The sequence below is a fragment of the Tamandua tetradactyla genome, chromosome 16, assembly GCF_023851605.1.
Source record: "Tamandua tetradactyla isolate mTamTet1 chromosome 16, mTamTet1.pri, whole genome shotgun sequence".
Classification (NCBI taxonomy): domain Eukaryota; kingdom Metazoa; phylum Chordata; class Mammalia; order Pilosa; family Myrmecophagidae; genus Tamandua; species Tamandua tetradactyla.
The window spans coordinates 23,350,341-23,362,277 of NC_135342.1; the positions used below are offsets into that span (position 1 = coordinate 23,350,341).

At 49.1% G+C, this 11,937-nt stretch overlaps 2 protein-coding genes across 2 annotated transcripts; both read right to left on the reverse strand.

Moving 5' to 3' along the window:
- Positions 1 to 116: 116 nt before the first annotated feature.
- RAB4B (RAB4B, member RAS oncogene family) lies at positions 117 to 7,931 on the reverse strand. The gene is made up of 8 exons (XM_077131796.1): positions 7,482 to 7,931; positions 6,139 to 6,219; positions 5,788 to 5,902; positions 4,367 to 4,429; positions 4,131 to 4,285; positions 2,883 to 2,978; positions 2,654 to 2,784; positions 117 to 1,274 (listed from the first exon to the last, which is right to left on the reverse strand). Exons 1-7 carry the CDS (start codon positions 7,495 to 7,497, stop codon positions 2,669 to 2,671), a joined length of 642 nt encoding a protein of 213 aa, XP_076987911.1. The 5' UTR covers positions 7,498 to 7,931; the 3' UTR covers positions 117 to 1,274; positions 2,654 to 2,668.
- A 461-nt stretch (positions 7,932 to 8,392) lies between these two features.
- MIA (MIA SH3 domain containing) lies at positions 8,393 to 10,597 on the reverse strand. Its single transcript, XM_077131797.1, has 4 exons — positions 9,644 to 10,597; positions 9,425 to 9,558; positions 8,818 to 8,928; positions 8,393 to 8,480 (listed from the first exon to the last, which is right to left on the reverse strand). Exons 1-4 carry the CDS (start codon positions 9,798 to 9,800, stop codon positions 8,457 to 8,459), a joined length of 426 nt encoding a protein of 141 aa, XP_076987912.1. The 5' UTR covers positions 9,801 to 10,597; the 3' UTR covers positions 8,393 to 8,456.
- Positions 10,598 to 11,937: the final 1,340 nt, after the last annotated feature.

Genomic DNA, 11,937 nt, shown 5'->3' on the forward strand with positions numbered 1-11,937 from the left:
AGTTGGGAATTGTGGGTAAATTCTCACATAAGTAACCTGCATAAGGACTTTTTACAACAGAAGAAAAGGGTGAGGAATGCCCTTGAGGCAAAGAGAAGCGCACTAAAAAGGAGATGCAAAGATTTTATTTGCATAACTCGCTCCGCCCTGTCCTCACCGGACAACTGTGGCAGTCGGTATAAAGCCACGTGGCTGAACTAGGCCGATAAGACATTAACACAACCAGTGCCTTCTATTTATGAACTTTATAGGCGATCAGGTTTGGAACGGCTATACAGTTGTCTCATTTGCATGCCCCACCCCACCCTGGTAGAGCGTGGAGTTCGCGCCAGGAACCTCAGGTCTCTGGCCAGAGTCCATTAAAGACGACTTGGGGATGGAAGGCTCGACGTGCAGGGGTGGGTGTCAGTGGCTCACCTAGCACAAGCAAATACCCCTGGGCATCCAAGCGGCACAGATACACACGGGTGCCAAATGAGTCAGAACTGCACAAAGATCCACACAGGCCTCAGGGGCATACGCAGGTGTGCAAGAGGAACCAGATTCACACAGGCATCACACACTCATCTGCCTTAGAGTTCCAGGCCTTCGGCACACCTAAGTACTAGCCCGGGCACCCCAGGACACAGACCCTGGCCCAGCCACAGGCCTGAACTCTCATTCTCTGGCTTGAAGTCACACCAGCCTCATTGATACAATCATGGAAGCACTGCCACAAAATTTTTGCATGTCAAACACCGTCCTTATTACAGAAGACATCTGAGTTTGAGTCTTCTTGTACCCCCACACCATGTCCACCAGAAACTTGGCCCCCCAAACACTATGACAGCCACAATTCTCATCAATTTCCCCTTCCTCACTGCCATTCCAAAATGAGGGAGACCAAGTCATAGGTGTAAACATTGCTTTATGAGTGTGGGATGGGGATGGACAGGCCTCCAGGTAATAAATAACACGTACTCGCAATGGCAGGGCCAGGTGGGGAGTTGGGACCCAAAGGCCTTGATTTCAGGCTTTGGGAGACTGGGGAACTCCTGGAGTATGGATAGGAATTCAGGGGGAACAGGGATTAGCCAAGACAGATGAAGCAGCAGCAGGTATGGGTTCCCCCTTCCCCCATGGCTCAGTCTTGCCCTGCATCCAGGCCCCACCAGGCCAGGGAAGAGGGACAGGTGGCAGGGCAGCTCCTCTGGGGCCAGGGCAGGTGGGGGGCACAGCCTCCCGGGGCCTGGGTCCTAGCCCAAGGGCAAGGCTGGTCCTGGAGAACAGGTGAGCTGAAAGAGAAGGGTCTGATGAACTGGAGGGATCCTGGGCCTGTCCATGTGGGTGTTTCTATCTCATTTCTGGGTCTCTTCCTACCTTCTTATCTGTCCATTCTTCCATCAGTCTTTCTCCAAGAGCTTCTATGGTATCTGTCTTTCTGATTTTGTTTCTCATCTCCAGCTAATTTTAGGATCTCTTTGAGAGCACCTTTGCATCTCCCTGTTTGTATGCCTCATCATTGATCTTATCCCCACCTTTGTATCTCTCTGTGGTCCTGGGTCTCCCTGGCCCTACGCCTCATTCCAGTTTTCCAAACTGAAGAGACACATTAGCATTAGCTGACAGCTTCTAGAAATCCCAAAATCATTTCAGAATCTCTGAGATTGAGCCCCAAATATCAGTACCCTTTACATTTCCCCAGGTGGTTCCATTGTGCACATACATTAGTGGGTCAAGAAATCAGTTTGGTGGGCCTAGATCAATTTTTTTTTTCATTGAAATAGAATAAAGTAGAATAGAAAATATCAGTGTATCATATGTAATAATTTCCAAAATCTAACCACTTCTCTCCATAGTCACTCTGGAGCTGGTGGGGATGGGAATTCCAACAAAATAGGGTTGAACAAGCAGGGCCTCTTGGGGGAAATAAGGCTTGAAAGAGGGGGAAATTTCCAGGGAAGAGAGAGAAGGAACTGTGTTGCTGGCAGAAGGAACAGCATGAACAAAGCTGAAAACCTTCAGTGTGGTTGGAAGAGGCTGGGAGGTAGGGAGAGGTGTGAGTTGAGTTTGGGGAGGTGTGTGTGTGTCCTGTAGACCCTGGAAACCATGGACAGTTTTAAAGAGAAGAGGGCCTGTACTCCATCCTTTACTTCCTTCAATTCTTTGATCAAATATCACCTTCTAAGTGAGGCTCTTTCTCATCATTCTATTTAAAATTCCACTCCTCCACCTTCCCCAGCCCTCCTTCCTCTGATTTTTGCTTCCCCATAGCTCTTATCTCCCAACTACCAAATCATTTATGTTTTATTTATGTATCTTGTTTACTCTGTCTCCTCCCAAGAGAATGCCATCTCCATGAGGGCAGGGCATTTTGACTTTTTTGCTCATCCCAGTGCCTTGAACAGGGCCTGGCAGACACAAGTGCTCAAAAAATGTTAGATGAATTGTGAATAGGAGGGTCAGAGACCCAGAGGAAAAAGCTGACAGTGATCTGGGGATGGAGAGGATGGTAGATTCCCTGTGGCTTGCAGCCCCTTTAGCACATGTGTTTTTGTATCCTTCTCTTTGATTTTATTTATCTTGTTACCTCTCCTTTTCTGTGTTTCTACTCTGTTCTCTGTCTCTCCTCCATCCCAGGATCCCTGCCCCCTCAAATCCCCCAGTGTCCCACCTGGCTCCTCAGATTTCAGCAGCCACAGGGCTGAGGGGCCACAGCCTGGGCACTCCGAGGCTGCCGCAGTTGACGAAGGGAAGCATCACCGTACTGAATTCCTGAGCCCATCCTCTCGGGGTCTAGCTCACCTGTGAATGTAGGGGAGAGGTCAGGTCTGGCCCCTTAGAGATGCCCAGGTCCGGTCATCCACTCCCCCACCCCTCTTATGGCCAGACTACGGCCTCACCTGAGTCAATCTTGTTTAGAATGGTGCGGGCACACTTCAGGAAGGCTTCCTCCACGTTCTCACCCGTGAGAGCACTAGTCTCCAGAAACATCAGCTCTGGATGGGCAGACACTCAGAAGATCAGGGCTTCAGTCAAGTGCTATCCTCCATGCCAACTCTGACCTGCTGGGTTCCATTCTATTCTTCAAATTCCACACTTGCCCTTGCTCCTAGCCCTTGCACATGCTGTTCTCTGCCATGAAGGCCTTCTCCCCTCCCACATCCCCACGTGACTCTTCCTTTGGAGTTCAGGTCAGATGCCCCCTTCTCCAGGAAGCCCTCCCTGACCTACCAGACCAGATCAGGTGCCTACTGTGTCTCCCAAAGACCTGTGGGCTTACCCCATCCTGGCCCTGAGTCCTCTGCCCATGTTTTCCCCATTGCAGTCACAGTCCTGATCACTCTGGGCTGTCAGTGGCTAGAAATGGGCCTATCCACCCCACCCCCAACTAGACTGTAAACCCCAGGAGAGCTGGACCCAGCTATCTTCCTCACTGGGTCCCCAGCACCATCTCGCATATGTGCAGGCACATCATAGTCTACCTATAAGCTACTTGCCAACTCCTCACAGTAAGCAAGTAAGGACCCAGATTCCACCCACATCACTCTGATGGCAAAACCTAGTCTCTAACCTGGAGGGTAGATTCCAGGTCAGCAGATGTGATTGATTTGGCTAAGAGGACGTTTTCAAATGAATTTCCCCTTGCACACCCTTAGGCATAGCCTGCCAGTCCTCTCATTTCCACATTGCCAGTGCCTGCTAGCATGGAGTCTGCTCTCGCCCCACCGCCAGAGCTGACAAAGGCACAACCTGTCCTTATGTGAGTGTGTACCCTCTGCCTTAAATTAATACCCTGCAGTGCCTCCCCATGGTGGTCAAAATCTTCACGGAAGTCAACATCAATCAAGCCCCGAAGAGGTGCCAGGCAGGATCCAAGGGCTTTCCAAGTACCAATTCCCTTAACCTTTACAGCACACTATGTGTCAGAATCGGTGTAATCCCAACTTTACAGGTGGGGAAACTGAGGATCAGCATGGTTACACAGCTCACAAGTGGCAATACTCAGAGTTGAATCCATAGTTCTGAACTGCACTTCCCTGATGCAGACACACACAGGCTCCAGTGGACCGCCCCCTACCACTACCACCCTAGCCTGGCCCACTGCCCCTTTTACAGACCCCTAGCCTGGGCCACCAACCAGCCCTCACCGTTCTCCTGGGCAAAGCGGGAAGCCTCCAGGAAAGTGACCTCTCGCTCAGGGTCCAGGTCCTTCTTGTTGCCACAGAGGATGACCACAATGTTGGGGCTGGCGAGAGTGCGGGCATCCGTCAGCCAGGCAGCCAGTGAGTTGTATGTCTCCCGGCTGCGGAAGAGATCGGGAAGAGGAAGCTGGGCACGGGAGAGGGGCCGCCCATGTACTATCCCACCCACTCCATGTACCTACCTGGTGATGTCGTACACCAGCAGGGCTCCAGCTGCCCCTCGGTAATAGCTCCGTGTCACCGACCTGTGGGGCCAGGGGGACCCAGTCACCCACGAGGCTGGGGTCTGCCCCGAGATTGCCCCCCTCTGAGGAGAGAGATTGGTGGTTCGGAGGCCCCCTTCACTGCTGGACTAGCCCCCCACAAGGCTGCTGGCCTTGGTCTGATCTCAATGCAATTTCTCTCTGTCTCAATGCCTCTTTTGTCACTCTCAGTTTCTCTCACTTAGCGGTCTGTCTCTCTGCCTCTATCTCTTAGCATCTCCTTGTCTTTGTATCTCTCTGTCTTTCAATAGGTCTTCATTGATACCTGTCTTTCTTGTGTGTGCCTCTAATTCTTTTGCATCTCTCTGTCTCTTTTTCTGCCTCTGTCTCTCTGTGGGTCTGGCTCACTCCTCTCATATTCACATCCTTGCCTTCCCAGTCACCTATTCATCAAACATTTTCTGAGCATCTCTCCTTCGCCCAGCCCTGGTCAAGTATGATGTAACTACATCCGCTTCTCCCTTTCCTACTGTGTTGGGGAGGCCCTCTTCCCAGTGTGGGTCCCTGTGAAACTCATGGAATCATTCCACAAACATTTATTGGGCACCCAGCCCAAGTTCTACCCCCATCACTTCTCCCTGTCTCTGAACTCTGGATGTCATAGATTTAATCAACATCTGGATATTTTACTTAGCCATTACTAAATGCTACCCAAAGACTACACTTCCCCATGGTTTGGACTCCCTCTATTTCTCTCTCCCTGCTCTCTGCTCTGGCCCAGACTCTATCTCAGTACTTCTGTTTGTCTCTACTCTTCTGCAGACATTTCCTTCAGACCTACTCTGTGCCCAGCCTTATGCATTTCTCTCTCCCTCAACACATCCATCTCTCCACTTCTCTGGCTACACCTATTCAACTCTCCCTGTCTCTGTCTATGGAACTCGGTTTCTCTTTGCCTCTCCTTATTTCTCTTATCTTTCTCATCTCTTTCAGCCAGTCTTTCTTTCTCTCTCCCTTTGCATGTATATCTGTCTTTCCCTCTCTCTGTTTTAGTTTCCCTCTCAACCTCTCCCATCCCCAAGCTTCCCTTTCTCTTTGGGACACTTCTCCTCTGGGCACATGTCTGCAAAGTGCCTCTCATGATCTGTCTCTCTACCAGGCTCTCTCACTCTTTGTGCTTCTTTCACTCTCTCTTTTCTCTCACTCTCTTTGTCTTTCCCTTTCCAGGAGTCCTTCTCTCCTTGACCAAAGGTATCTGCTAATCATGGTCTCCTCCTTCTCACTCTCTGTCTTGTCTGCCATCTCAGTGTCTCCTTGTTCCTACTGCTGAGTCTCTGAGTGACTCCGAACATTCTCTCTTCTCTCTCCTTGGGAGGCCAACCCACCCAGAGCCCACCTACCGAAACCGCTCCTGGCCAGCCGTATCCCAAATCTGTAGCTTCACTGTCTTCCCGCCCACGTTGACTACCCGGGATCCAAACTCCACGCCGATCGTGTGGTTGGAGTCCTGTTTGACTAGGAGTCAAAAGGAAAGAGGGGACAGTGCAGGGGCTGCAAGGATCCCCAACCTTCCAAGGCTTCCTCAGCCTCCTCAAACTTATCTTTCTTACTGGGGGGAGTGAGGTTCAAGGAGGACCTAGCAAAGAACACATATCAAGGAAAGGACCAGGATTTGCCCCCAGCTACCGACCTGCCCACACCATGCCCATGCCCATAGCTTGGTGCTCCCAGGGCCACTACTAGAAACTTACACTTATTCTCAATGAACTGATGAAGGAGACATGATTTGCCAGTTCCTGCACTGCCGATCACCAGGAATTTGAAGAGGAAGTCTGGGCAAATGGAGCCAGAGATGGGGATGACCACAGGGAGAAAAGAGTAAAGAGAAAAACACAGAAACCAAGAGATGGACACAGTTTTAGGGAGAGAAACACATACAGGGGAAACCACAGCAAAAGACAACAATAGTAACAGATGACATTGTGCTTATGATGCATCTGGCACTGTTCTACAGTTCTTTATTTATATCAACAGCTCACTTAATGCTCCAGAAAACTCTATAAGGGAGGTATACTATATTATCCTTATTTTCCAGATGAGGAAACTGAAACCAGAGGTTAAGTGACTTGCTCAATGTAGCACAGCTGGGAAGTAGCAGAGTTGAAATTCAAACCCAGGCCAACTGGCTCCATAGGCCAAGATCTTAACTATTACAGTGTTGAAGCCTCTTGGAAGGCCATTTTATCAAGAACTACAAAGCTCTATCAGATCTGGCCCTGTCCTTCTCAAATTCATCTCCTACATCTCTGACTCACTCACTCCACCTTAGCCTTCACTCTGTTTCCTGAAAATTACTAGTTTTTTTACTAGTTTAATGAGTCTGGTCTCATTAAACTAGTAAAATTACTGCACTCTGTTTCCTGAAAAGGTGCTAGTTACCACCTCGGGGGCTTTGCACTTGACACTGCCTTTTTCTATTTGTTGAATGAATGCAGCCCCCTCTGATTTTTAAACCAGGACTCTTTACTGCAACTTCCCCACACACTCACTTCTCTTACTGTACATATATCCTGATTTTTCCAATTCCAGAATTCCTTCTTGTGCTCTTCTACTCAAGCTTAAACCCCACCCCTAACTCAGGGACAACCCATCCCTATTTCCACTCCAGACCTCTCAAGCCAAATCAGCCCCAGGATCCAGAACATCCCTCAGGCTCCCCTCAATCTTCCCTCCATCTCATTAAGCCCTTCTCCTGCCATTCACACAGTCCCGCCGATCCCTTCCACTCAAGCCCCGCCCCGATATATTAAGGCCCACCCCTTCCCTCAAGGCCTATCCTGAATCCACCAAGACCTTCTCCCTCAAATCCCGCCCCACATCTATTTAACCCATACACCAGCCCCTCAGGCTCCGCCCAAATCGGTTAAACTTAGACCCAGACTCATTAAACCCCTCCCCGTATCCACTAAGCCCAGCCCCATAACACCAAACCCCGCCCCCTGGTATATCAAGCCCCGCCCCATTTCCACAGGCCGCATCCTCTGAGGGTCCAGACCCCAGACCCCAGACCCCAGCTAAGGCCAACCACCCTCACCGTAGGTCTCGGCCATGACTCGGTCACGGCCGCTTAGGGTCGCAATATGGCGCCGCGGCCGCGCCTGCTCCTCGCTGGCAGCCGCTCCACTCCGGCTGCAGCCCCGGCTCCTTCCTACTCCCCGGGCCGGTGCCGCCACTTCCGCCTCCACTCCCCTCCGGCGCGACCCACTAGGGCTGCGGGATACCGGGCCACGCTTCCCGAAGGGAGGGATTGGTGGACTCGGCAGGCAGGGGGCGGGACAAAAGATGCGGATTGGTGGTGTGAGAGGGCCTTAGAAGAAAAGGGCGGGACCAACACGAGCGATTGGCGGAGCAAGAGAGAGGATCGGCGCAGGGATGCTTCACGGAGCAGAGGAACGGATTTGGTCAGGAGTCTTGGGAGAATCGAGATTCCGGATTGGGTAAGGGAGGACTTGGGGGCGGGGATGCGAATGCAAAGAAGGGGGCAGGGACAGGATTGACAGGGTCTGGAAAAGGAACTGATCTTCCGCTAGCGGGTACAATTTCTGACCTCAAATGCGTAAAGGATGAAAAGTAAGGAGATTGGCGCAGATTACCGCCCACCTCTCTTTGCGGATAACCTTCCTTCCAAGAAAACCTCTGCGATTTATGCCCTCCTCATGGTCTAATTGGCTCATTCCCAATAGTTCAGCTCCCTCCCATTGGTCTAGAGAGGACACTACATTCTCCCAGTTGGGCCGTTTAGATCATTCTTCTTATTTACTGGTGGCCGACGTCTAACTTTAGGAACCCGCCGCAGGTACTCAGTTCAGAGCAAAGAGCGTGTCATCAAAGAAAATCTGCCTAGCAACCACTGACATTGCCTCATTCAGTGGGTTGATTGGCCAGATTCAGAAACCTTTCCTTTTTCCATCCCCATCCCACCCCAAAGACCACAGAAATCAGCAATTTGCACTTTGATGTATTCGCATAAAACAGGAGAGGCAAGACAGCAGACGGCGGTAGGCTGAGCTCACTGGCAGTAGAAATCCCATTTCTGAAAAAGAAGAAAGGGGAAACACGCACAGAAAAAACCGAGAGGTCGCACCACAAAGGATCTAGTGGTTTCAGCCAAGCTGTAAACATAAAGGAGCAGATTTGGCCCCGCAAGGGTCATTCATATCAGCCCAGAACCCTTTCATCTTTGTACCTCCCAAATGGAACGGGGCTTAGAATCACTTAGAATTTTATTGGTGAGAAAATGGGTGCAAGGAAAGAGTTTGTCCCAGCATTAGGCCATGGGAGAGCTAAGGATAAAAGTATCTTTGCCAAGCCATCCCAACCCAAGGGTCCTCCCACCTGTTCTCCTCCTCCACGCCCCTCAGGACACTCACATCTGTCTTCACATCGATTTTGCCAGGTTTTAGGGTCTGGTCCTCTCGTACAATGCTACTGGGGAAATAGCCCAGGCGGGCAGCCAGGTCTCCATAGTAATCTCCCTGAACCTGGGGAACAGTAGTTAAAAGCTGGGTCTGGGAAGATGACTCACTCCTTCCGCTGAAGGCCGTTGGACTCTGTCTCCTCACCCTGGTCTCCACGTGGCTGGCTCCATCCTAGTCATTCAAATCTCTCAGCTTAAATGTCACCTGCTCAGAGGCCTTCCCTGACCACCTGATATAAAGTGGTCACCCAGTCACTATATTAATTCTCAAAGTAGCACATACTTGCTGATATTTTTGTTGACTCACTTGTTGTCTCTACCCACTAGAATAAAAGGGATCATTCACTATTGTATTTTCAATGTCTAGAACATAACCTAGCACCAGAGTAAGTGCCCCATAATTGCTAAACAAAGTAAAAACAAAGTAGGTCCTGATATCCACCCCCCCAAATTTTTCATCTATTTCCGTTCCCTCCCTTAAATTTTCCCTTTAGGTGGAAAATTGGGGTCCACCGCATCCCAGCCCCCTACCCCTCGCTTTTTGGGGAGACAAGACTCACACTGCCTCCCCAGAAGAGCCTCCCTCGGTCCTTCAGCTTAGAGAAGACATACACCACTTGGCCCCTGTGTATGGTTAGGAAACGGCAGTCGGGGGCCACGTAGTCCTGAAGGGCCACAGCCACGGAGATGGGGTCTAGAGAAGGAAAAGAAGGGACTGACAGGACCCACACACACCAGCTGGCATCCCAGGCTCCCAAGTGCCCCATCCTCATACTTACGGCTGCATTCCTCATCAGCACACAGCTTTCGGTCAGCTAGCTTTGGCATCGGGCGGCCTGCGACACTTGGCCCTGGGAAGGCAAACAGCAAGACAATGACACTGAGGAACACTGAAGACAAAGCCATCGTGGACTGAGCAAGAGACCTGGGGGGCATGGGGTCTCCAATTTCTCCCACGTTCCCTCTCTCCAGCAGCACAAGGAAACCAGTGTTCTCTGTCTTGTCCCCGCCCTAAACCGGTCCCAAATTTTGCCCACACCAGCTAGAAGCTGCTACCCAGCCAGAACCATTTCAAGGACAGGGTGAGACGTGCCAGCCCATGAAATACCAGACAGGCTCAAAGCAGCCCAGACCACTCCAAGTGGCAACCACCCCCTCACGAATCAGGGAAGTCCAGGCAGGCAAGTTGAGATATTCAATTCCATCTTCTCTTGGGCCTGCTTAGGTACCTGAGCCCCTCTGCTTTCCCCTCCAGGGACAGAACCAGAGGAGCCAGCAGAGAAAACCACCTTGGAATTTCCTGTGCTGAGGGGCGAGAACAGGCAGCCCTTTGATTGCCAGTCACAGCCTCAGCTCTCAAGTACTGAGAGAATACTGTTCATTGGCTGTAGGCTAGTCAGTGTCCTCCCATGATTGCTGTTAATCTACCAGTTAATAGCTAATAGTTACTGAGCAATCACCATGTATATATTTTTAAAAGTGTTTTAATTTATTGGCTCAAATTTATGCTCTCACTTTGGGACTTTTATAACCCCATCTTAAAAGGAAATGAAAGCACAGAGGGATTAAGAAAGTTGTTTGAGGTTACAGAGCTAGGAAGGGGAAGGACTAGGTTTGTCTCCAGGCCCATACCATTCACTATGCCACCCTACCTCATAGGACTCTTATGAGGATTAAATACCCAATTCAGAGGGAACACAGAGGACAAAGGAATATCCAACATCACAAGGATGCAATCAGCAAAATCTAGACTATAAGACAACCTGGTTTCTTCAACTAATAAACTGAAGGGAAAAAATTTAGAGATATTGAAGGCTGGCCTTTATTAAAAACAACTGAATGGACATGTTTACCTGTCACGAAGTGTGAACCTTATTTGGATCCTGACTCAAAGTGTATACAATCTTGGGTATTAAAATACTGGAATTTTGAACAGATTAGATATTTAATGATGTTAAAAATTGGTTCTTTTTAGGTATGATCATGGTATCGTGATTATATCTTTATTTCTTAGGCATATACCTAAATTATTTACTGATACTAAAATATAGGATGTCTGGGATTTGTTTCAAAATAGTCCACAAAGGAGAGAAAGTGGGAAGGGGCTTGGATGAAACATAATATGGATGAAACATAACAGGTAAAGCTGGTAGAGGGAATATGGGAATTTAGTAGGTTATTTTGTCTTCTTTTGTGTGTTTAAATTTTAACATTAAAAAAAAATTATTCCTTGATTCAATATTTATTGAGTACATCATATGCTGGGCCCTGATCTAGGCACTGAAGATTCATCAAGGAATGAAAACCAAGGCAAACAATTATATCATAAGACAACAAGGATGTAGATGAGATTGTTTATGAATTATTAAGAGGGGTACTTAGAAATGAGAACATGGTATTAATCAGCCATGGAGATCACAGTCCCCATATTACTGATGAAGAAACTAAGAGGGGGAAGAAATTACTTCATTTGCCAAAACCCAATATATTTGTTATCTATTGCTGCAAAACTAGTTACACTGTTTAAACTTAGTAGTTTAAAGCAACTAGGCTTTATTAACAGTGTTTCTACGGGTCAGGAATCTAGGCATGGCTTAGTTGAGCCTCTAGCACAAGGTCTCCCACGAGGCTGCAGTTTCATCTGAAGGATAAACTGGAGGAGGATCTGCACTCGAGTGGCTATATATAGGCAGGATTCAGTTCCTGTAGAAACTGGACCAAGACTCTGCTTTTCAATGGCCATCCACTTAAGGCTCTTCCTCAGTTCCCTGCCACATGCATCTCTCCAGTTAGCTCACAATATGGCAGCTGGCTTTCCTCAGAGAAAGCAAGATGGAGGCCAATTTTTGGAATCTAATCTCAAAAGCAACATTCCATCATTTCTGCTGTATTCATTTGAAGCAACTTGCAAGTGCTGGGAACATTGGGTATCATCTTGGAAGCTGCCTACAACACCCAAACTTCGTATCATTACCCATGAAGCCTCTATGCATTGGCCATGCTGACCTCCCCAGTCCACTTTATCTTACTCCAGCCACGAGGGCCATTTGGGTAGTATGATTCTACTTAACAA